This window comes from Populus euphratica, unplaced genomic scaffold (genome assembly GCF_000495115.2).
Source record: "Populus euphratica unplaced genomic scaffold, PopEup_1.0 scaffold51.1, whole genome shotgun sequence".
Taxonomy (NCBI): Eukaryota; Viridiplantae; Streptophyta; class Magnoliopsida; order Malpighiales; family Salicaceae; genus Populus; species Populus euphratica.
In genome coordinates this window covers 487,012-511,662 of record NW_011499932.1, presented here as the reverse complement: position 1 = coordinate 511,662, position 24,651 = coordinate 487,012, and the positions used below count along the sequence as shown (strand labels likewise).

General features: G+C 30.8%; 3 protein-coding genes across 4 annotated transcripts; 2 read left to right on the top strand and 1 right to left on the bottom strand.

Moving 5' to 3' along the window:
- Positions 1–4,435: 4,435 nt before the first annotated feature.
- On the bottom strand, positions 4,436–8,411 carry LOC105136186 (uncharacterized). Its single transcript, XM_011041426.1, has 4 exons — positions 8,321–8,411; positions 8,230–8,270; positions 6,753–6,811; positions 4,436–5,323 (listed from the first exon to the last, which is right to left on the bottom strand). Exons 3-4 carry the CDS (start codon positions 6,783–6,785, stop codon positions 4,436–4,438), a joined length of 921 nt encoding a protein of 306 aa, XP_011039728.1. The 5' UTR covers positions 6,786–6,811; positions 8,230–8,270; positions 8,321–8,411.
- A 6,246-nt stretch (positions 8,412–14,657) lies between these two features.
- On the top strand, positions 14,658–19,391 carry LOC105136129 (uncharacterized vacuolar membrane protein YML018C-like). The gene is made up of 8 exons (XM_011041343.1): positions 14,658–15,101; positions 16,355–16,744; positions 16,920–17,137; positions 17,583–17,653; positions 17,776–17,874; positions 18,333–18,450; positions 18,535–18,670; positions 19,016–19,391. The coding sequence occupies exons 1-8, from the start codon at positions 15,021–15,023 to the stop codon at positions 19,076–19,078; spliced, it is 1,176 nt and encodes a 391-aa protein (XP_011039645.1). The 5' UTR covers positions 14,658–15,020; the 3' UTR covers positions 19,079–19,391.
- A 2,149-nt stretch (positions 19,392–21,540) lies between these two features.
- Positions 21,541–24,651, top strand: LOC105136128 (ER membrane protein complex subunit 7 homolog). Of its 2 annotated transcripts, none has more exons than XM_011041342.1 (7): positions 21,541–21,745; positions 21,827–21,873; positions 22,554–22,662; positions 22,960–23,023; positions 23,107–23,223; positions 23,312–23,420; positions 24,238–24,651. In XM_011041342.1, the coding sequence occupies exons 1-7, from the start codon at positions 21,651–21,653 to the stop codon at positions 24,330–24,332; spliced, it is 636 nt and encodes a 211-aa protein (XP_011039644.1). In that variant the 5' UTR covers positions 21,541–21,650; the 3' UTR covers positions 24,333–24,651. The 2 variants fall into 2 exon arrangements, with proteins under 2 accessions (XP_011039644.1, XP_011039643.1); XM_011041341.1 differs by having other exon boundaries at positions 22,551–22,662.

Genomic DNA, 24,651 nt, shown 5'->3' with positions numbered 1-24,651 from the left:
TTTATTTTAAGTACTTTTTAGAAATGCTTTTTTTTTAATTGATTTTTTTAGTGTTTTTTATAATTTTAATATGTTAATGTTAGAAATAAAAAAAATATAATTTTAATGTATTTAGACATAAAAAATAATTTACACCACAATAATAAGCAAACAATAAAAATAATATTTAAAAAACCCTTAAAAAAGGTTGGATTTAGAATATAAAACTGGCCTAAAATACCGTTGACAATAAAACAAAAAAAAATAGAAAAAATTAAAGAAAGACAAGGAAAATGGTAGGTTGATTGTCGAGGTGTGCTAACGAAATTTCGAGGCCCGCAAGATCATTTCAGTTCCTCCATCTGTCCTTTAACGTCCCTTTATTTTATTCAACTCAATCATTTGAAACCACTTTACTTTATTCTTTCCTTCCTCCTTTAATTTATTCATAGTGCACGAAGCTCTTAGACACGCATGTTAATCACGCTATGCAGCAGGAAACCCTTTATTATTATTATTATTATTATTATTATCTATACGAGAATATATATATCCTCACAAGTCGCTATTGATTAATCGATTGATGAGCGTACAGTAGTAGGATTCTCTAATATATATATTTTTTTACAAAGGATTTCCGAAAGCAATTAATTAAAATTGCAAGAATTCAGGTGTATGAATGAGTTCCAAGTGATCACAACCGACCCATAATTCGTCATAGCAGAGTGATCATATATAAAATGAGAGATATATTGCTGATCTTAGTTTACTATACTCAAATAATGATCAAATTATAGGGAATAACAGCGAAACATGTGTAGTTTTGACACTGATTGTGTTTCTCAACATCAAATAACTTTCTTTCTTTTTCAGCTTTACTACATTCCAATACTCAGATCCCCATGCAGCTAGCGTCAACCATAATATATATACAACAATTTATAAGATGCTAAAGAGGAAAAGGTTACTACTTTAAGATTATAAAGAGGATAACATACATACATTTGGAGAAGAACTTTGAGTGCTCAGGAGGAAATGGGGATACCAAGTGCCAACATGGTTATAAAAATTAAAGACTAATAAGTTAAAAACTATCGATCAATAAACAAACCAGTTCCTAGCTAATCTTTTTTTAAAATTTTAATTGAGGTTTTTAATTAATTTTTTTGGATCAGCTTTTTCATCTGTTTATAGTAGCCACAAAAACCTCAAATAATGCATGATTTAGCTCTTTGCAAAACTGAATAAATATTATGGTGGATATTCTAGATTGATCGATCAAGATGGTGGCGATAGTCTTGTTCATCTATAAAACTATTCTTCCTAATTCGTTGAGATTTCCTCCAATAATTAAGCAGGTATATATATGCATGGAAGAATATGAAGGATCAGGGGAGAGAGATATCTCTTAAACCCTATTACGTGGCACTTCAATGGTATCTCAGAATGGCAGGGATATAAACATGTTAATTTGTTTAAAAAAATATTTGCAGAGATATAAAATAAGTATTTTTTTTAAATAGTAAAAAAATAGTTTTAAAGTATACTTTTATCCTTCTCAAAACAAAAAAGATAGGGACATATCCTTATTGTCCTTTTTTTTTTATCTTAAGACATTAATTAAAATAATATTTGGTAACCGTCACAAAACAGAAAAAACGAAGACATTGAAGGCAAAAGAGACAGGATAAAAAACAATGCAAAGATAAAATTTTATTTGGTAGTAACATCTAAGATAAAATAATTGTTTTGATATCATATTTCATTATGGTAGAAAAATCATAAAAAAATTTATTTTATCCTTAATTAATAAGTTTTGTTGTCAAATTTATATATTTTAAAAAAATCATTATATATATATTTTTTATTTTAGTTTATATTTAGTATTAAAATTAATAATATTATAGCAGCCTTGATTATAAAATCAGGTACGACTAGATGAGTTGACCTGAGACTTAGATTAATTCAATTTTAAAAACAAATAGAAAAACATTACATGACTTGAGTCAAAAAATCATCTCAACCCAAAAATTTAAATTGTTAGAAACTTTAATGGATCTACTTTGCCTTGTGCTTAATTTTTATCAAATAAATAGGGATGGTGAGATTCGAACTCATGATCGATTGGTTATCAAAACTCTGATACCATATTAAAAAATCATCTCAACCTAAAAGTTCAAACTATTAGGTGAGATTCCAAGATATAATTTATATTATTTTTTAACAGACCTAATTAAAATTTAGATCAATTCAAGATAAAACATGTCCAAAACCCTATTGATTTTTAAAAAAAAATAATTATTTATTTTTAAAATCAGATTATTAAAAAATTTATAAAACACAAAAAAAAATTAATTTTTTTAATCCTTTTAAAACATAAAAACAATTTGTCTCACTATGTTAGAGTATCTTTGGACATCCAATCCTAAACGAAAAAGTAAAAAAGCTAGGGTGGACAGTGGACAGGTGTGATGTTTGGATGAGACTGTTTGCAAATATGGGCTGTAAAGTTAGGCTATCGGGCCTTCTGTAACGAGGTAAACAATGGCCGAAGTGAGGAGGAGATAATATTTTTGTTTTCTGGACAACCAATTTTAATGGGGCTGTGCAAATAAGCAATGAAATATATAGACTATGGGCAAATAAAATAAGCAATGTTGTTTTTTTTTCAGATTTTCTCTTTTATAATTTTATTTAATTAAGATATTTTAGTAAATAAAATGTTTTTTTTAGCAGTTTTGGCCATCTAGATCTCTGTTGATTGGAGACAAAATAGAGTCTTCTAGAGTTGTATTTTGCGGGGAAAAACCATGCTTGCATGCTCCATAATCTCTCCCTTTTATGATCATTTTGCAGGTTCTAAATGAGAACCTGAATCCAATTTGGATCATCAAACATTTGAATTTAACCGTAACCTCACTAATTTTGATGTAATTTAATTATTTTTTATTCTAATACTTTATATCTTTGTTGTTTTGTTTTTATTGATTTTTTATAATCAAAATAAAATAACCATTTAGTATTATATATTTTAGGAGTGACTTAAGTAGATTATTTTATATTGTTTAAGATTTTATAGGGTGTGTAAATAAAAAAGTGGTGATAAAAAAGGGAATTGACCTATATTTTAGGATTCATTAAAAAAATAGCCCATTTTAAAAAAAAAGTTACTTTTAAAATATATTATCATTATTGAACTTTTTCTTAATTAAAGATGTGATCAAATTAGCTTATTAATATTTAATGTCAGTAATATACTATGATCTTAGTGGTAATGTAGTATGTTCTTAGTGTTGTATTAAGAGTATAATATCTGATCAAAAATCTCAAAAAAATTTATATATATAGGTTATTATTAATATTAGTATTAGTATTTATTAGTACTAAGCTGAGTAAATCAAATCATGATAGCATCTATTATTTTTTTTCCACAAAAAAATATTAACCTTTTACTTTAGTATTAGTATATAAATATGGTGTTTTTTTTATAATTTATCAATTTATATATTTTAATTTATTTTATCAGCACAAATATTGTCTTTAATTTTTCGGTTAAAAACTTTCATCATATTGCACTTTCTTTTTTATACTAGATATTAACATGAAATTATACTCATTTTTCGGTTTCATTGGCTACCTATTAAGCCAAATCTTAAAGTATGAGGTTGATTTAAGGATGTTTGCAAGAATAATAATTATTTTTTTTTTGTTTCAAAAATATTTTTAAAAAAATTTAAATTTTTTTATTTTTTCTTTACTTCAAATTAATATTTTTTTTAGTGTTTTTAGATTATTTTAATGCACTGATATCAAAATTAATTTTAAAAAATAAAAAAATATTATTTTAATATATTTTCAAATTAAAAATACTTTAAAAAACAATTAAACCCAACCTTCCAAATAAATTTTAAAAATTTTAAAGGCCAGTCACATCCACCAACAATCACAGGCAATCTCAAGTCCCCTCAGTGTTCTCTAATGTCTCTAATGAAGTTATGAATATTTTACACTGATCGATCACCTTCCCCGCTAATTATTTCCTCTCATTAATGGGGGATGGGGGCATGTTGCCACAATACTTCATGGATGACAAATACTGTCTTGTCTATTTTGAGCTGGCCCAAGTTACCTATTAGTCTTAAAGTCAGTTTCAAATGAAATTGTTTTGATATCCTCTTCTATTAGGCAAATCTCTGAAGACGGCAACTTGATGTCTATGAACTCTTTAAGCTTTTCCAAAAAAAATTCAAATGCAGTGGCTTCAAAATTCAAAAGATGATCTGATTTTGTACAAGAAAATTGCATACATAACATCGACACCTTCTTGCTTTATAATAAAAATTTACTTGAAATCATAACCACGGTGTTACACGGGTTCACTACGCTAGTTATTATTGTAGAGGACTATACCTAGTTGACTCGTTATGTTATTAAGAAAAAAAGCACCAGGGTCTCACTAAAACCTCTGCCTCTTTCCTGCTGGGATTTGATGGATAGCACCAGAATTTAACAGGCATCCATTGTCTAGACCTGAACCAGAAGCACCACTAGAGAAATTTAACATAGAAGAGCATGTTGTAGAAGATCCACGACGCAACTCAATAGAAGATGGTGAAGCCAACGGTTTTTGAGCAAGAAAGCTTGCATTTGCAGCTGCATTCTGATTACTGGTGGAAACAGGTAGAATCTTGAACGGTTGCAATGGAGGAGGATTTCTCCACCGTGGAAGCGGGCCTGCAAGAAGTAGTGTTTGAAGAAGAGGGCCTGTTTCCATTACAGCCTGCAACAGGTTTCCTTCTTGAGGCAGCACTTTTCCTTTCACAAAGTTTTCGATTACAGAATCGGCCTGATTGACCCTGGGCACTGCTGGAACCTCTAAACCTGCTGATATGGAGCCTTTATTATACTCTTTAACAAAGGTATTACTCACAAACCCCATGTGACTTGATTCTTCCATGTTAGTGCTACAGAAATCTGGTGAAGCAATTGCATCGAAGAAGGAATCCACTGGAGAGGAGCCATGTGATTGGTGATTATGTGTATCAGATAGACTGTTAGATTCAGTAATGCTCGAGTTCCCTTTAGCTGGAATTACAAGAGGGTTCCCTGATTGTGCTTGAGGGAGAAAGGGAAGTAATTCAGTCGTATTAGAAAGGATAAGCTTGTTAAGTAGATTTTGCAGTTGCCCTTTCGCCTCATCTCTTTCTTGAGAAGCAACCTTTAGCATGTTGATTAATCGCCCCACATCCTCCTTGTGCTTTCTCAGTTCTTCATTTGCTTCAACTTTCAGTGACTCTAATTCAATGGTGGTGTACACAAGCTTCTGCTTCAATTCATCAATGCTCTGTCAATATTCAGTACAGGTTAATATGGTTTGAGAAAGGATAAAATATGGCAACTTCAAAATAAAGACATGGGTACGTAGAGAGTATTAATGCATGAAGTAGTGTCCGTAATTGTTAAACTCGGTCCGATATTTAGAAAATCCAAGACTTAAATTATAATTTAAATTAGATTTTTAATTATACTGAGTAAGATATTGATCTATGGAATTGAATTGTCACCATAATTTGATTAATTTAGCAAAACCAAACCGGGTAAATACCAAAAAAAAATATTCAAAAATTATTTTAATAAAAATAATTAATCTCGATAAACCTATGAACTCAAACTCTTTTTCAAATGAGTTCTTTGGATCGAGTGGCATAATTCATAAGTAAAAGATATAGGGAAAAGAACGAAATTGAAGCCTCGGTCTCTAGGAGACACAGAAAGAAACATCAATACCTCGGCCTCAATGGAACATGGAGAGTGATACGAAAATCCCAATATTGAAAATTTAAAATAGTCCCTGATATTGTAAAGTATTTGACACTTGCCCCATTTAATATCTTTGCTAAATGAGTGTGATAATCACTAAATATGGAAAATTTTAAATTTGCACCTAAATTGCAAATCATTTAACTCCCTTCCCATTTTTATTGGCTTATAAAATTGCTAAAACAAATGGAAATTAAAATCTCAACTAATTGAATGAGATAGGGGGGAGAATAAGAAAAATAGAAGCCACGTTGTAGAATCATAATTATAATGTTTTTTATTATTATTATTTATATTAATTTTTTTGGATTTTTTTAGTCAATTTTCTTTGTGAAGTAGTAAATATATATATTCTTTAACTACGTGCTCTTGCAACAAAATCATTTTAAAGTTAAATATTGACCTATTTTAGAGTTTGAAGATACATTTTTTGCCCCTATCTACTCTTTTTTAATATGAATACTTCACCACTATGTGAAATAATTCCAAGTTTCTAACGAGTTACATCTGCCCTAACGGGATTCTTCATCCTTCAGCAAGCAAGGAAAAAAAAGGAAAAAAACTACAAAAAAACGAGGTCCACTTTTCTCTGACCAAACCAAAAAATTAAAACCAGCATATGGGAGTCAAGGGGAAAACAAAAGAAGATCTAGAGACAATGCCCTCAAACTCATATCATGAAATGCAATGAAATGCTCTCTCATTCGAGCCAATCACTAAGTAAATGCTTTACGTGCAAAGATTACAACATCCAAGATACAAAAGGTTGCCATGCAAGAACTCAACATGAATCTAAAACGAAAACAAAGCACTAATCAGCAAGGCATGCTCATGGAAAAAAAGTCACAAACTTCATGCTCAGCAAAACATACAGTTGAAGAAGAAAACAAAAGGGCTTAAATGGCAGACCAAACAAGTGCAAGAAGAGGAAATAGGGAGTAGAAAGAGCCCACCTCTTCATAATCCCACATGGAACCCAACTCCATCTTCCCTGTCTCTAGTCTCTACAGTACTGATAGAAAAAGGCAAACCTCGAAAGAAAAAAAGGCTATTGTCAAACGTATACTTATTAGGACTTTTACTTTAAGAGAGAGGACACCAAAAGTTGCTCATTTATAGACTAATGAGGCACACAAGGTACGGTTTTGTGATCTTCAACAAGAAAAAAAAAAGTTAATTAATGACAAATAAAAAAGAAATACTTTCTATTTTCAACTCTCTGCATGAAATTCAATTTCTTTGAAACCCACGCATCCTTTAAGGACATTACTTAAAATAATAGAAAACTACTAATTGGATAATAATTTCTAAAAGATATATATAAATATAAGGAGAAAAGAGAATAAGAGATGGAAAAATAAATATATCTGTCAGCCTAGTAAAATGTTCCATTGGTTTCTCCTAAAATCATGATTATTATAGTTTCCTTTTATGTATTCATTACAATTTAAATTAAACGGATTTTACTTTAACCATATTATTCGGTTTTGTGGATTAGTATGTTAAGTTTCCCTAAATACTTCCTTTTTAATAAAAGCCAAATTTAACTATGGCGGCTTGTGTGGGTCAATGCAAAAGGGACAATAATTCTCTAAGTAAGAAATTTCTTCCCTTAAGTGGCATGGCATTGATTCGAAAGATTTCTGCCATGGATAATAATTTCAAAGAAGAAAAAATCTTATGATAATGTGCTGTGATCGGTTTGAAAGACACTTGTGCTAATATGTCAAATGGATGTCGGTTGAAAATGAATTGTTTTAGTATACAAGGAAGTTTTTGGATGTTTAAAGATCAATGATCTTGTATATTGAACTATGAAAACAGAAAAAATCCATGTTATACTCTTTGTTAACATAGGAAAGTCATGGTGTACATATGATGGTGAATTTCTCACATTTTATTCCGTTTTTAAGCTTGCTGCGGCCATTGTCTAACATAATAACACTTGATTATGATCTGGGTGATTATTAATTCATCTTACTTTGATTACTTGTTCAAATATTTTTTAAATAAATTTCTCAGATCATAGCAAATGACAGTCTTGCAATACGTGGTTTCAGGCCGGGAAAAAACTTTTGACGAGCTATGTTTTTTCAAAAAGCTACTGGAATCTGCAGGATTTTCTTCTGGTCGATTGGCATTGGTATCTGCTTTTGATGAAGAATTGCAATTTAGAAGCAGTGGCGTGAGTTTTGACAGTAATATAGTCTGATTTTGTTTTTAATCTTGTTTTATTACTTGTACTCTGTTTTGCCTATCAAAAAGATACGAGGAAGTGACCAAGGAAATGCATGTGTCTTACTCTACAAGTATCATGATCATTGACAACTCTTTTAATTTAAATCATATTCATGCTGATTTATTATTACAATAGAAATTAAGGAATCAAAATGAAAATATTATTAAAAAAAAAAGATAGTTGCGAATTACCGTTGTTGACTGGTAGATCTCGTTTTTGGTGGAGAGACCACCTAAACTCCATCATGCAAACTAATTAACATCTTTCCCAGCTTCGATTCACCTAAACTCCATCATGCAAACTAATTAACATCTTTCCCGAGCTTCGAATCGAAGCAGCCATGGAAGAATCAAAGAGCGGTCAAGATAAGCATTCTTTGTTAGAGTTCCTGAAAGCTCTCAAGAAAGCTTCGAAAGGTCTACAAATCAACCCCATCTTTATAACAAACGATCCCCAACCCAACATGGAATCGATTTTAAACCTTGAGAGTGAAGTAGACACCATATTATCTACTGATCCAGATTTTTTCAAGCTTTCTCAATTACTATGCAACCTTAAAACCCTTCTTGGAAAGCTCGAAAGGTATCGAGAATACAGCCTTAAATCCTTCTTCTTCCGCCAGATCACAAGGTGCGAAATTTACCAAGTTGCATTCACTATGGAAATTGAAATTCAGGCATGTATTGATAAAGAATACGTACAAAATCTTGTCAAGACGCTTCAAGAAGTGGTGGGCATTGAGGAAGAGAAAGTTAGGGTGTTGAAGAGGTTCGAAAGGCGTTTATCACAAGGTTTTGATAGAGATTATCAAGAACTGGTTCTCAGAGGAAAAGTATTTCCCATTCTTGAATTGTTACTTTGTGACTCAACTTGCTCAATGACAGTTAGAGAACATGTAGCTCTTGCCATAGTTGCTTTGGTTAGATTCAACAGAGATGTGTTTGTGGGAATGGTTTTGATGAGTGGAATTGTCCAGGCCTTACTACCAATGGCTTCTTGTTGTTCAATGCAGGTTCTTTGTTCACTTGTCACATTGATTAGAACTCCACTGATTGATGAAATGGAATTGCATGGAGAAATCCTAAGAATTCTCAGTCTATTTCGCAGCTCTGAAGATCTGTCAATCGAAGTGGGAACAATGGATTGTATCTGTCAGATTGCTTATTTTGGTAGGATAGAAGTGATTGAATCAATGCTAGAAAAAGGGTTGATAGAGATGTTGGTGGAGTTGCAAAGATCAAAACATGGAGACTACTTGACTGAGACACATCAAAGCAAGGAGACTGAAGAAGGTGTGGGACTGGGCTTGGAAATAGATAAAATCGAGGGCGATTGGCCATTCGCAAGCTGTGTTGCAAGATTTTCTGTGCAAGTTGAAGTGGGAGAAGGGTTGAGTCCAGTAGAGAAAAAGGAGATAAAAGGGGAAATACTGAGGAGAATCAGGGAGGCCTCTGCCTCTGAGGCAGAGGCTGCCACTATTGTTGCAGAGGTATTATGGGGTTCTTCACCTTGAAACTAGATTTGGAATAGAAATACTGATCTTATTTTATTTTATTTATTTATTTTTAAAGCAATTTCATAGCCCAACACATGCCATTAACTAGGGTTTCTAGATCTTCAGTTCAGGATTGGCACTAACAGTTTAGTGATGGTAGAAGTAGGTACCCTGTTTTCTTTCAGATTTATTGAGCTTGAAAAACACGTTGGCTTGTTGGGATTATTCTGTGGAACTTGTGTTCATCATAGACACTTCTTAGTTCTCCTAAATGTAGTAACTTTCTTTTTTCTTTTTAAATGAGGTGAATTACTAAGCTATGCGACTCTCTAAATCAATTATTTTTAATTAAAATAACATCATTTCATTTTTCTTTAAAAAAAATATATATTATTTGTCGGTTCATTAAAAATCTAGCTTAGCTAGAAACTTACCTCGAGTTTTGAATTCTAAATTCCCCAAATGAATCTACCAACCTAGGGAGTATAGCAACTATTATCTATATATTTGCTTGAGTTTACATGTTTTAAATTAATTTTTTTATATTTTTAAATTATTTTAATATACTAATATTAAAAATAAATTTTCATTACTTCCATACTAAAAATACTAAATAAATACAAGAAGGTAGGCACAAAATACTAGTAATAAACAATATACAAACAAATAAGTAGCTAGAAAGAAGGGAGGCAAAATAATTACAAGCACATGCCTACTTTAATGTTCTTGAGTAGCTGCTACACACCATCAAGGTATAAGCTCTGTAGCCAACCTCCCATTATAACCAAAAAAAAAAAAAAATACTTATCACATGAATGATGCATTTGCATTTATAAATTGGTGATCTATACATCGCACTCACCTCGTCTCTCCATAGTTTAAGCCGATACCTACTCGACCAATTTGCAGTCTCAAAAAACTGATTTTATTAATTAAAATATCATTTTCCCTGTAGCATGCCTTATCTTTTTGTACTCGGCAAGTTCCTTTCCTTAACGTCTAGTGAATAATACCTGCCGTCTATGTAATTTATTCGTTCCCAGAGGTTATGATGATTTTGTGCTATATCACTCATAAAAAATGCATTTCGCTTGAAAATATATTAAATTTATATATTTTTTTAGTATTTTTAAAATTATTTTAATGTGCTAATATCAAAATAAAAATAAAATAAAATATATTATAATGTATTTTTAAGTTAAAGCATTTTTAAAAAAAAATTCTATCATAATATCAAACATATTTAAATTGCAATATTTATTTTTATGGTGGCATCATGCTTAAAAAAATTAAATTAAATTATTAATTTTTTTAAAATTATTTTAGTGTGCTAACATCAATAATAAATTTAAAAAATAGCTATTACCGCAATAAACAAGCTTTAAAAATTATAATAGTTGTTTTTGTGGTGACACCAAGCTTTAAAAATTTAAAAAAAAATTGGTTTTAATTTTTTTGTATTTTTAAATTTGTTGGTGTGCTAATATCAACAATAAATTAAAAAAAATATTATTTTGATATATTTTTAAGTAAATATTATTTTGATATATTTTTAAATAAATAATAATTTTATTCGGTTATGAAAAATAAATTAAAAAAATAAATAATTAGATCATCATCATATTGTCTAAATAATACATAAAAAGAAGCAAGAGTAGTTAAATAAAGACAAAAGAGCATCTTTTGAATGATTAGAACTAAGGTATAGTTTTTGTAAGAAATCCCATGATATAATTCAAACTCCTGTACATTATAAAAACTCAATTAGATGTATACATTTTATCATATAGTAAGAATTAAAAAAATAATAATTAAACGCATCCCGTTGGAAACTAAAATGATTTAATAATCTAAACTTATATTCTTAGTTTGCTGTTAATAATCTAAACTTAGCCATGTGCTAATCTTCCATACCCACCAGTCTCGAACCTCCTTTAGTTACACGTCAACTTTCTAACAGATTCTTAACTTGCCGTTATAGACGGCTTATAAAAAATCGGTAAGCTACGCCAGAATTAAACGAATCGTTAATGGGTTGATCCGGAAATATCCCAAGTTAAATGAGGGTTCTCATTGGACCATTTTCACAACATGAAATATTTTTACAGAAAATGTTCGCTCTAGTCCCTAAAATTTTAAAATTTTATTTTATTCATGGTAGCAAGTTTGTTTGTCCTCATACTTTTTTACATGCAATTTATTCTCTAATTAAAAAATATCAATTACATCCTTGAATGTTAAATTGTAAAAATAATTGAAATTAATCCAATTTAAATGACTAAATTAGTAGGGTAATCCAATGAAAAAAATAATGGATCACAAATGAATGATAATAAAGTATGACCCCTATCTATTTTAACTCGACCCATCACCCGTCCGCTTGCCACCTTCACCTCTAATTACAAATCGTTTCTTTTTAAATTATTTTTCTCTTAAACTTTAGGTCATGTCACAAAAGTAAATTATCAAAAATCTATTACTATTAATACGAGCTACTGGTTTGGTGATTTGATGTACAATATTTTTTTAATAGAAAATACATAAAAATTATTTTTTATGACATCATCACATTAAAATTATAAAAAAACTTAAAATCATTATTTTTTTAAAAAAAAACATCTACTCAATCTAAGAGAAATGATATTAAAATATGCATTAATTTGGAAACAACTAATACTGGTATCTTTAAAACAAGTTGATAAAATACCAAACATTGATGGAATGGATTAACTTGAAAGATGCCTTTACTCCAAGGAATCAATGTATGCTTTGAAAACAAAATAGAGATACAACAATTGCTATTTGTTTTGGCACCATTTGAAAACGGTGCAACTCAATTTTTAAAAATTTATTTTTTATTAAAAATTAATCTTGTACATGTTTTAAGTTGTTTTGATTCGCTAATTTAAAAAATAATTTTAAAAAAATTAAAAAAATATTATTTTAAAGTATTTTAATATAAAAAATACTTTAAAAAATAATTATAACTACACTCTCAAACAAACTCTTTATCTAGCCTAAAAAGTAAATAGAAAATCATTAAGAGCTTGTCTGATATATAACAACTTGATAGGAGGAATTTATATAGTCCAAAAAAATTTAACTATACGATGAGAATAATTTAATTAATCAAGTTTTAGATTTAATTTTTAATGATTACAAGTTTGAATTTCCTTGAAGTCATAAGAGACTTACATGATCATTAATTTTTAAATTTATAGAATTAGTCAAGATATACACAAATTGGCTAAATACTCACATTAATAAAAAAAAGATTAACTAGATTAAAATAATATTATTTATATTAATTTTTTATTTAATTAAAAATTAGACTAAATTTTAAACGGATTAGATTTAAATCAATTAAGTCAAGCTGGTTTTTAATCAAGCTAATCATTTTTTTTTCAATTAGGATCAATTCAGGCTTTGAATTGAATCACTGAAAATTGAATCAGTGAAAAATGTGATGGTCTCACCTTAACTCCCCTCATGGATAAGAATTGAAATGTGATTTTTCTTCAAACCTTAACTCCCCTCATGAATAAAAATTGAAATGTGATTTTTCTTCAAAAAAAAATTTAATTTAATGACCAAATTCTATAAATAAATAAAAAACATTTAATGACTAACAACTATTTTTGTGCCTCCTTTTTGGGACCAGGATTACAGTAAACTTAGTTAGCTTTTATTACCGTGATTTATTTAAGAATATATATTATTTATCATTTAAAATTTTATTTTAATAATAATATATTAAAATGATTTAAAAATAAAAAAAATTAAGTGAAAACAAAAATTACTTTTTTGCCTTTGAACATTTAGATAAAGAAAGAGAGCTCCACGTAGGAAAAGAGAAAGAAACAAGTACAGTAATAATGTAAAAGAGCCGCGTTTGGTCCAGCTGCCTTTGCGTTTAACCGACATGATTATTCTTTTTTATTTATTTATATGGAATGTTTAGGCTAGTTTTCGTATATTATGACTAATTCTCATAGCTCATTAAATACTCTGCAAACCCAGTAAATATGTAAGATACTACGAAAATGATAGGCATGCACGCCAGGACTTGAACCCAAATACAATAAAAGAAAACAAGTCTCTTTCACTGCTAGACAAACACTAATTTACAAATTACTTTCCTTGTTGAATAATAAATTGGTCAGACTAATTTATCTTTCTTCATCTCTGTTACTTAGAGTCTGTTATTTGTACGTTTTAAATGGTTTTTTAAAATTGATTTTATTATATTGATATTAAAAATAATTTTATAAAACAAAAAAATAATTTTAATATTTTTAAATAAAAAATAATTTAAAAAATAACTACTATTAATCAAGCTATTAAAATTATAACAAAAGAGTGAAATTAATTGTTGACTAGGTTTAAATGTGTCTATATATAAAAAGATATTTGTTTTTATTGCCAATGACAGAAAGAATTCCTCTTGTCTTAAGCTATCATGTGTTCTACAATGTTTATTGTGTTACAAATATTTCGAGAATAAAAATCATTAATTTAAGTAAAAATGTAAGTTTCATTTTAAACTAAAGATGAGCTAGTAAAATTAAATATTGTTATTGATCAAGAATAATAATAAAAATATCAATTTTATTAGTCATAATTTTCAAACTTAACTAGAAGATTTATTAAAATTATGTAATTTTGTTATTAAAAAACAAAAACTTCTTGAAGTTGCTTTTTATATTTAAATTAAATTTCAACACGTTAATTATATTTTATTAAATCAATATCTTATTTTTATCTAGCTTAAAAGTCAATGCAATGGACCACAAAAAAAAAAAAAGGGTTCCATGGCGTATTTTGCACCACAAAAAAAAAAGGGTTCCATGGCGTATTTTTTTAAGTGTTTTTTTTAAAATATATTCATCTTAAAAAAATCAAATTAAAAATCAAATTAATTATATTTTATTAAAGTAATATCTTATTTTTATTTAACTTAAAAAAAGACTTGGATTTCATTTAATAACGTTGTAGTTTTTGTTTTGAAGTATTTAAAAAAATATTAATTTAATAATTTTAATATGTTAATATTAAAAATAAAAAATATTTTGAAGTAGAAAATTGGTGCAGATTACCTTAAGAACTATATAATTAACCATAATACCACCAAAATTACTAAAGAAAAAACACTAATTAACAAATTAAACTTCCTTCCCTCTTCCTTTTTCTCGCTAAATTCTCCCTTCATTTCCAAGAATCCTGGCCTTTGTTTTTCATTTTTTTAGCTCACAATTTACACCAGCGGCCTGGTTAAGCATCGAAGCACACGCCATCTAAAGCCTGGGAGATCTCTAAAGTCTTCCTTGACCTTTCATTTTCCTTGCAAGATATTATAGCCAGTTGAATATACATACGTAGTCGGTGAACAGTAAAATACTAAAATTAAGACCTGAGAGATTTTACAGATCTCTGAAATTCTTTGGCTGTTTTCTTTATCTGGGTTTTTGTTAAATTTGTGAAACATTTATGGGTTGGAGATATAAAGCTGGTTTGTTCTTGATAGCCGCTGTTGTTATTATATGGGTCACCTCCGCGGAAGTTACCCAGGTAATCATAAATTTGTTTTTCATATTTTTTCCCCTTTATTTACTCTTTATTCTTGTTGAGAATTGGATTGCTTTTAGATATTTGGTTAAATTTTCCAGTCACTAATTATGCTGTTGGCCCAGTTGTTGAAATCAGAATTTCCTCTGGTATTGTTTTGTCTTAGATGGTGTGTTTTTGTTGCTGGAATTGTTGAGGTTGAAGAAATACAATTCTGTGTGCTAAAAATTGAATTTGAGGTTGCTTTTTTATAAAACTGAGGTGTGTTGATTCACCCTTTTACATTTGATGGGTGTTGTGAGTGTTTTTTCGGTAATTATGAAGTTGGTTTACAAGAAATTATTGTAAATAATGAAGCTTGAGAAATTATTTAAAAATATTTTTTATTTCACGTTGGATATTTTTCTTTGAAGTTGAATTATTTAACCAAAAATATTTATTATCACATGTTATAAAAAAACATTTTTTTTATATATATATTTAGAGAGTATATAATAATAGGCTTTGAATCCTACGTTATAAAAATAATTTTTTTTTATGTTTATACAGTAAATTTTGATATGAGATAATAATAAAAAAAGAAGAAGAAGAAGAAGGGAGGCTTTCATGTGCAAGGTTGGCCCGAGCAATAGAAACCACAAACTCTTTAATTCTCCCATTTGATTTTCTTACTAGTTGATAATAATTTATTGTTGGCCCGTAAATTGAAACCACATACTCTTTATTTAATTTTCTTACTAGTTGTTATAGACTATCAGCCTATGTTATTCTTTATCTTGCTGTTTTTGCATCCCTTATTTTAAGGATGAACCTTTTGATTCCTGGAGGATAATCTTGTGTGGGGGAAATGTCTATACACGCCTCAGGTTTGTTGTTCGGTTGTTTCTGTTCGTCAACATTTTACAACAAAAATGAGTTGAAAAGAAGAGGAATGCTGGATTTCGCAGAAATTGAAAACGATCAGGCAAATAATTGTTGATTATCTAGTCGAGTTGGTGATCGAAACAATGGAATTAATGTTTATGAATATAAGAGAAAACAATGCAGTTATGTAGTAACATAGGTACAATCACTCTTTAGTGTCTGGTTTCTTTGCAAGGGAATGGATTGTAGGTACATGATTGTAGGAATTATGTTCGTTCAAGTGTTTGCTACGGAGAATACTTTAATTTTTATTGAAAGTCATAGAAATGAATGAACTTTAATGTTTTGGCCTAATCAACGAGGTGCTAATATAAAAATGCATTGCCCAACAGGATATCTTTGCCGATTATAAGCAGCCATTTGCAGTGACATATCTTGGAGCTTCTCTTTTGGTGGTTTACCTCCCATTGGCATTCCTTAAAGATTGGACACGTAATCTGCTAAAGCGACAGTCTTCTAAAAGTGGTAATGATGCAACCGATGTAAATGGGTCTTCTGATGAATTAAGCTCTCCTCTGAGTCGCAAAATCTTTGAAATGGAACTTCAGGGAACTTTGACTAAAAAAGACAGTGAATTGGACCTTGCATCTTCAGAAGAGGGAAAGCCATTAGTTTCTAGACACAAGGATGATTTGAATGTTCTTATACACGACAAAGAGCCCACAATCAGAGAAATTGCTACGTGTGGCTTTTATATTGCCCCTATCTGGTTTGTAACTGAGGTAAAATACCAACAAGGATGTAAGATGAATGTACAAAATCAAGATAAGAATATTTCTATATTGCTTGTCCGCATATATTTGCTAGGTTTTCTATTCTTTTTTGCATAGGATTCCAGATCATAAAATTAGCAGGAATTCAAGGAAGTTCTTAGTTATTATTTTTTGTCGTGGACAGTACCTATCAAATGCTGCACTAGCACGGACGAGTGTTGCAAGTACAACAGTTTTGTCATCAACTTCTGGACTTTTTACTCTTTTCATCGGTGTGTTTTTGGGTCAAGATTCTTTAAATGCAGCAAAGGTGATAGCTGTCCTGGTGAGCATGGCTGGCGTTGCCATGACTACTTTGGGAAAAACATGGGCTGCAGATGAGTCACCACTAAGTGCTTCCACGTAAGTCTATTACTCCATAGTTGTTGGTTATGCTGCCTTACTTTTAACTTCCCTATCTGTCAGCATAAAGCAAAATAAAGGACATTGTTGATGCTGTTCAATGTGGCCTCATAAGTTACCTCACCAGTAATGCACCATAAAGAAGGAAAGAGTTTCCAATTAAGACTCCCAGTTCATTTTTACTAAAGTGCGATTTAAAAAGTGGTAGTTAAGGTTTGTTTATCTTCTAAGGTGAACATTACCTACTCTAAAAATATTATTGAGAACCTTAGTTAAATGGTCTATTGATACTTCAACACATTCAGATGCAAATACCATGGTTACTCTATGTGCAGGATAATAACAACTTCATCAAATTTCACATGTGTTATTTGAGCAGCTATTATCTTATTAGCTTGCTCTTTTAATTCGTTTCTGGGCATTGACAGTTGATATTTGTGTTTAGCAACGGCAAACGCTCGCTTGTTGGGGATCTTTTTGGTCTTCTCTCAGCTGTGTCATACGGACTATTTACAGGTTTACCATATCTCCATTGATTGCTTTGTTTTTATTATTCCAATATTCATAGGTAGTCAATGTTTTAGTTTTATTCTGCCAAAGTACAGTGTTAATGTTTGCTTTTTCAACCTTTGCTGCAGTGCTTCTTAAAAAGTTTGCTGGAGAAGGAGAAAGGGTTGATGTGCAAAAGTTGTTCGGATATATAGGATTGTTTACACTAGTAGCTCTGTGGTGGCTTGGTAAGATGTGTTATTTGTTCAATGTCCTTTGATTGGGTGAAATTGCAATGCATGAGATCAATTCGAATCATGGAATCATAGCTTTGTTGATTTAGTTACTAATTTTTAGCCATTTGTTGAGTCATTGTTCAACCTCTGATGGGACTTGTTAGTTCAAACAAGAAACTTCGTTTTTGTCATTATAGATATGGAGTCTAGACAGTGGTACTTTGAAAGTAATCTTGTTTTACTTCTCAAACTGAGTGGGTGGCGATGACTTTATTATGTATTTGTTTTCCTTTTCATTCTTTGATTTATATTTTAATGATATTCTGTGTCATTTTGATGGGCAACGAGTCTGAATTGAAAACCATTGAGCATTCTGATTTCACTGTTTTCTTTTGCTTTTGAGTTTTCTTTGCCTGCACATGTCAGATCCTGAGAACTGACAGAATCATTGTTTTCTGCTTTTCTGTCAGTTTGGCCCTTGACAGCCTTGGGAATTGAACCGAAGTTTACAATCCCTCACTCTGCTAAAGTGGATGAAATTGTTCTTGCCAATGGCTTTGTTGGAAGTGTCCTCTCTGACTACTTTTGGTACATGAAAGCCACCCATCTTTCTATTACTGCTTCATATTCATTATCGTAGCCTCTCATTCTGAGTTGGTATTTTCCTGCTAGGGCATTATCTGTTGTATGGACAACTCCATTGGTGGCCACCTTGGGCATGTCCCTCACCATCCCTCTTGCTATGCTAGCTGACATGGTGATTCATGGCCGTCATTATTCAGCAATTTACATTCTTGGTTCTGCTCAGGTAATGAATGTCATTCTTATAAAATGCCTCTGCGTTTCCTTGACATCACGAAACAGGATAACCATCCATTATATCTGCCGCAAATTAAAGTACTGAAAGGTGGTCGGTGTCATTTTCTTCTCCTTCCATCCTAAGATGAAAAGAAACTTGCTAGTAGTTTAGTAACAATCTCATGTATATAAAAACCTGTTTTTTCATGTTTCTAAGTGATGATGGCATTTGGATTCGTATTTGAATGACTGGTTGCGCTGTCCTTTAGGGAGCTAAAGTTTGTCATCCGTGTTGTTGCGGATTATATGACTGTGTAATCCTAACAATCTGATGTTCTTTCTACATGTGCTGCAGGTTTTCGCAGGTTTCATGATAGCTAATCTTTCGAATTGGTTCTCAAGGAAGTTAGGGTTATAGCATTGGTGAAATCCCGGCCTAAAGCAATCCTGATTTTTTTTTCGGGGCTTTTCTTCATCGGTTTGACTTGATATCAAATTCTTGGTGTGATCCCCTCAATGTGTTGTTGTCTTTACAGGGAATGTACCGTCATGGTAAAGTGTAAATGTAAGCCACAGGGTTTTGTATTTTGTGATGATCAGGTCTGGTAGAGGGATGTACCCCAATTGAAATGAAAACATTTTCGTTCAAATAAAAAAAAACTGTTCATTTATGACTTTGTGAATGTAAATTGAAATTGATGAATGCATGTTGAGGATGGTGGTGTCAAGTCTCAAAGGTGGTCCCCGTGCATGTGATGCGTGCCTGCTGCTCGCTTCTCCAGGTATGCAAAAGGGAAGCCTTGGATTCATCTGCCCTAGAGTCATATATAGCACCCCAACCTTGGGTTCAAATCTGAAGTTTTTTTCCCCAAAAAGAGGAGCTTTCAACCTCACGAGGATCCATGGACACACAAATGGTCGATGACGGTCGAAATGAAGCGTTTCAGGGTTCAGGCCAATGATAGTTTGATCATGGTTCAGGCCGTTGATCGTGGTGTTCTTAAATCGAATTACACATGTTAAATTAAATCCATCTCTTTAATCTAACAAAAAAATAAGTTGTGTCAGAACTAAAAAGAAATAATAAAATATTATTTATATTATATTTTCTCGAGATAATATTGTATAATTAATTAATTTTAATTAATGGTTAGATTTTTAAAGTTTTGATAATATATTAATAATATCATATTAAATAACCATTTTATTCTTGTAAATAAAATTTTAAAATATAATTTATATTATATTTTAATATTAATAATCTTTGCATAAAGGTTGGTCAATGGTATCATGTTGTTTTTAGAAAATTAATTAAGTGTACAAGTGTTAAAAAAAAACTATTTCATCTACAATATTTATATTATTTAACTTGACTCATCTAATTGAAATGAAAACATTTTCGTTCAAAGAAAAAAAAAACTGTTCATACTTTGTGAATGTAAATTTAAATTGATGAATGCATGTTGAGGATGGTGGTGTCAAGTCTCAAAGGTGGTCCCCGTGCATGTGATGCGTGCCTGCTGCTCGCTTCTCCAGGTATGCAAAAGGGAAGCCTTGGATTCATCCGCCCTAGAGTCATATATAGCACCCCAACCTTGGGTTCAAATCTGAAGTTTTTTTCCCCAAAAAGAGGAGCTTTCAACCTCACGAGGATCCATGGACACACAAATGGTCGATGACGGTCGAAATGAAGCGTTTCAGGGTTCAGGCCAATGATAGTTTGATCATGGTTCAGGCCGTTGATCGTGGTGTTCTTAAATCGAATTACACATGTTAATAATTTATTAGTGTCCCAAAAAAAAATACTTAAAAATTTAAACTGTTAAATAAGGTTTAAAAATATAATTTATATTATTTTTTAATACACTCCTTTAAATAAATTTTTTAAATTTAAAATTTGTACAAAATCTCACTACTTTGTATAATTAATTAATTTTAATTAATGGTTAGATTTTTAAAGTTTTGATAATAATATCATATTAAATAACCATTTTAGTCTTATAAATAAAATTTTAAAATATAATTTATATTATATTTTAATATTAATAATCTTGGCATAAAGGTTGGCCAATGGTATCAACTATTTCATCTGCAATATTTATATTATTTAACTTGACTCATATAAATATTATAAATGATATTGGATTAAAAATCTAATAAATGAATATCATGGGTTTGGTGGTGGCTTGAGATTTTTAATACTTGGTCGACCCCACTTAACATATATATTCTATACCTTTTTTATTTTATATTTGATAATTTATGGATTGAACATTTATTTTTATTTTATTTAAAAATATGTTGACTACAAAGTCTTTATTAATGAACTTTCTATTATATTTCTTTTAATATAATAAAAAAAAGATTTGTCTCTTTGCTATAGAAAAAGATGAGAAAGATGAGGTAGCTGAATTTAATGGCGATGTAAGATATTAAAATTAGATAATATAATTTATGTTATAAATCCATCTTTAAATGCAAACTCATAAAAATTAGAAATAAAAGTCCAACTTGTAAATATTTACAATATTCACAAAAAAATTAACTCAACTTGACTTGCTCAGATAAAAAAATAAATAGATAATATTTATAATTTTTAAAATATTAAAATTTTATTTGGATAGAATTATGGATTCAAATCCAGCACAACTATATTCATAAACATATTCAATTAAGTGAATTAATATGAAAAAACTAATTCTAAAATAATAATAATAATATGAAAAACCCAGTTTGAAGAAGCCTATTTGATGTATGGACTAGCCCAACTCACTCATACGAATAGTTTGGGCTAAGTGCCTTTGTAACAAGGCTCGGTACCATGGAACGCGGGCTTAGGCGCATATGAATAGAATAAACGTTCTGCAATTATTAAAAAAAATAAAAATAAAACCAGAAACAGGCTTAAAGGGGGGAAAAAAAGAAGTCACTGAATCTAGTTTTCATCAGCTGTTAAAGGCCTGAAGTTTTTTTAATTTCAAGCTGTTATCATGGCATCGATTGTAAGATTGAAACCGGTGATTCTCTTACTCTTCGTACAATTATGCCTCTCTCTTCTCTCCCCGTCTCTCGCAATTACTTTTGGGTACGTTTCTTAATTTAGTGTTTTTTTTTTGTTAATTACTTATTTTGATATTAACGAAGTTATTTTTTTTTTAATTACCAGGTCTTCTGGTGATGGTTATGCAATCAATGGTAGAGTGAAGATCCCAGGTATTTTTGTTTATACAAGTATGCGGTTTTCTCATATGTTAAGGTTTTTCTTGCTATGTTCATTAAGGAACAGTACGTAAGTCAATAATTTTGTGTTAAAGATGATGTTTTTTTGTTGGTTTGTTTGGTAAATCCTTTTGCTCTTTGTTTTGAGAAACATGTAAATCAAGGGTTGAGAAAAATTGTTTGTTGTTTTGTGAGAACATTAATGGATGATGGATTTGATTGTTGGATCTTGGCCGGGGCTTCGTGTGAATGGAATGGTTATAGATTCTGCCCATTCTTGGTGAATTTTTAATCTTAACTCAATTGTGAGAAAGGGTTTTTTTTATGCTGGGAAAGGTGAGAAAAGTGATGCATAGCATAAGGTCATGGTGGCAATTTCTTTAGAAGTACAAGTCTATCCTCTGCCTGCTTAGTGCATTTTGCAAATAAGTTATATCACCATGATTTTGTTACTAGTGTTAGTAGTGTATATTACTTGAAATTAGACACGGATTAGCTTGCCATTTCAAGCTCAAATAATATTCTACCTTAATGAATATGGTATCTAGATGATTGATTCTTGGCTTATTTTGTTGATGATATCATTGATGATTACTTCTTACATTTTTGTTTTCTTATTTGCAGCCCTTTTCCTTTTTAGTTCATCTAAAGTCATTCATGAATTTGTTTAGCAGGTATCGGTACGAAAGGACTTGGAGGTCACGGAAAAATATCCAATGTCAAAGTTCTACTCAATGGTGGCCAACATGTCACTTTTCTGAGGCCTGATGGATATTTTTCATTGTATCCTGCTGTTTTTTTCTCTCTTCTTCTGTGCATGGTTCTGTTCAGACTTGACTCGAGATAGCTTTGACATTTTCTTTAAGGAGCGTTGTTTAATTCTTCATATGCCTGTTTACTTATTTAATCAAATCATTTGTTTGAAAAACATATCATTTCTGTTGGTTGTAGCCATCCTTGGGTATCTGTGTTAAGTGTTTCACAGAGTAGCTATATTCACATATAAACTTTGATGAGATAGCATTAACAAGACTCGTTACACTCTCTATTTACATCACTCCTTGACTTGTCTACTAAAAGTCATAACGTGCCAGCAGGGACTCATTTAATTGAAGTGGATGCCATTGGCTACTTCTTTTCTCCAGTAGGTCTTTCAATCAGTTGAATTTGATCATTGAATTATCATGCATTAGATTCCCATTGCTGCATTTTCTTCAAAATGTTTAGGTCCGAGTTGATGTTAGTGCCAGATTCCCTGGTAAGGTTCAGGCAACACTGACAGAGAAAAGGAGGAGTCTGAGTGAAATGGTATTAGAGCCATTAAAGGAAGAGCAGTATTATGAGGTTGATCTTCCTCTTTTTCTTCATCTTGATAGAATTATTTCATAAACTATGATCTAATCTTTTCTTCAAATATCTTGTTTTCTTGCAGATTAGGGAACCCTTCTCCGTAATGTCTATAGTCAAAAGTCCGATGGGTCTCATGATGGGATTTATGGTGTTGGCATTGTTCATAATGCCAAAATTAATGGAAAACATGGGTAAAGTACTCTATTTTTTTCACATTTGCATGTCTCAGTCATGGCCTTGAGGAATTGCTGTAGACTTAAACCGTTAACGTGGCTCATAGATTTAATTATTTTAAATGCAATGTTTTGACCAGGAGAACAACATGATCTTTACTCAGATGCATTCGGTATCTGCTAATTTACCGTAATTGGTTCAAGAATGTCATGGAGAATTGTTTTTTTATTTTAGAATTTCGGGGTTTTAAATAACCATTTATATGGCTACTCTTTTTTCTCTCGCATTGATTCATTTCATTTCCGTGTTTGATGTTCTTGACACAATTTGGCCGTAGACATTGGATTTTTCAGGCAAATTGTGGAGGAAATCTTATTTAAGCATTTCTAGCTAGCGAAATGACTTTGTTTAACCATTTCTCAATCTTTAATTTGTAACCTCTTCATGTCCTAGTATATATTATTTGTTTTAATGACTTTTAGCAAGCATTTGCCTCATGTGATAATTGATATTCAAACATGTTGCTTCCACATGCAAGACTCCTTGGACAAGCCTCTTTTTACATGCCCGTTCACCTTCAACCTATTGTCAATGAGTTTGAAAACTTGCTGTTTATAGACCGTGACATGATCCTGGACTTCCATGACATTATTTTTTTTCTTGGAGTTTGTCTATTCATGTTTTATACGTCTAAATGCTTGTTTGATGATTAGTGGAGCTTTCGACAACATTATGCTAGACTTGTTGACTTGACTATCACTGTAGTTTTATGCGACCAGTTTCCTTTCCTCCCTCCACTGGCCAGTCAAACTAATTTGCCGTGTTTGCCAACAGACCCGGAAGAAATGAGGAGAGCTCAAGAAGAAATGAGAAACCAAGGGGTTCCATCCCTAGCAAGCATATTGCCAGGAGCTGCAAGGAGCAACTAGAGATAAAATCCCAACCTTCTATTCCGAATGGGGCTCAAAGACGTGTACTAAAATTACCATCATCAATTATTTCTTCCTCGAATCATATGATTACAACCCTCCGAGTAGCTGGTTGTTGAATTTCCTTGGATAACACTAAATTTTGTAACGCTGTCATCATTACTTTTAGTATGTTTGCCTGATGAATAGACAAAACCAGAGCCCTAATTCCATGTGCTTTGTCTCTGACATGTTGATTCCTAAACCCGGAACTTCTATGACTTGACTGGATTTGATGAAGGTAGGTGATCAACAAAGATAGTTTATTTGATGATAATAA

What these genes read in the sequence shown, in the direction of transcription:
- LOC105136186 (XM_011041426.1), bottom strand. Translation starts at nt 6,785, where the DNA reads ATGGAGTTGGGTTCCATGTGGGATTATGAAGAG. An exon ending in CCATGTGGGATTATGAAGAG is followed by an intron (nt 5,324 to 6,752) that starts GTGGGCTCTTTC and finishes GAATATTGACAG; the next exon opens with AGCATTGATGAATTGAAGCA.
- LOC105136129 (XM_011041343.1), top strand. Translation starts at nt 15,021, where the DNA reads ATGGGTTGGAGATATAAAGCTGGTTTGTTCTTGATAGCCGCTGTTGTT. An exon ending in GTCATACGGACTATTTACAG is followed by an intron (nt 17,654 to 17,775) that starts GTTTACCATATC and finishes CCTTTGCTGCAG; the next exon opens with TGCTTCTTAAAAAGTTTGCT. An exon ending in GTCCTCTCTGACTACTTTTG is followed by an intron (nt 18,451 to 18,534) that starts GTACATGAAAGC and finishes TTTTCCTGCTAG; the next exon opens with GGCATTATCTGTTGTATGGA.
- LOC105136128 (XM_011041341.1), top strand. Translation starts at nt 21,651, where the DNA reads ATGGCATCGATTGTAAGATTGAAACCGGTGATTCTCTTACTCTTCGTA. An exon ending in TGGTAGAGTGAAGATCCCAG is followed by an intron (nt 21,874 to 22,550) that starts GTATTTTTGTTT and finishes GAATTTGTTTAG; the next exon opens with CAGGTATCGGTACGAAAGGA. An exon ending in TTGGCTACTTCTTTTCTCCA is followed by an intron (nt 23,024 to 23,106) that starts GTAGGTCTTTCA and finishes CAAAATGTTTAG; the next exon opens with GTCCGAGTTGATGTTAGTGC.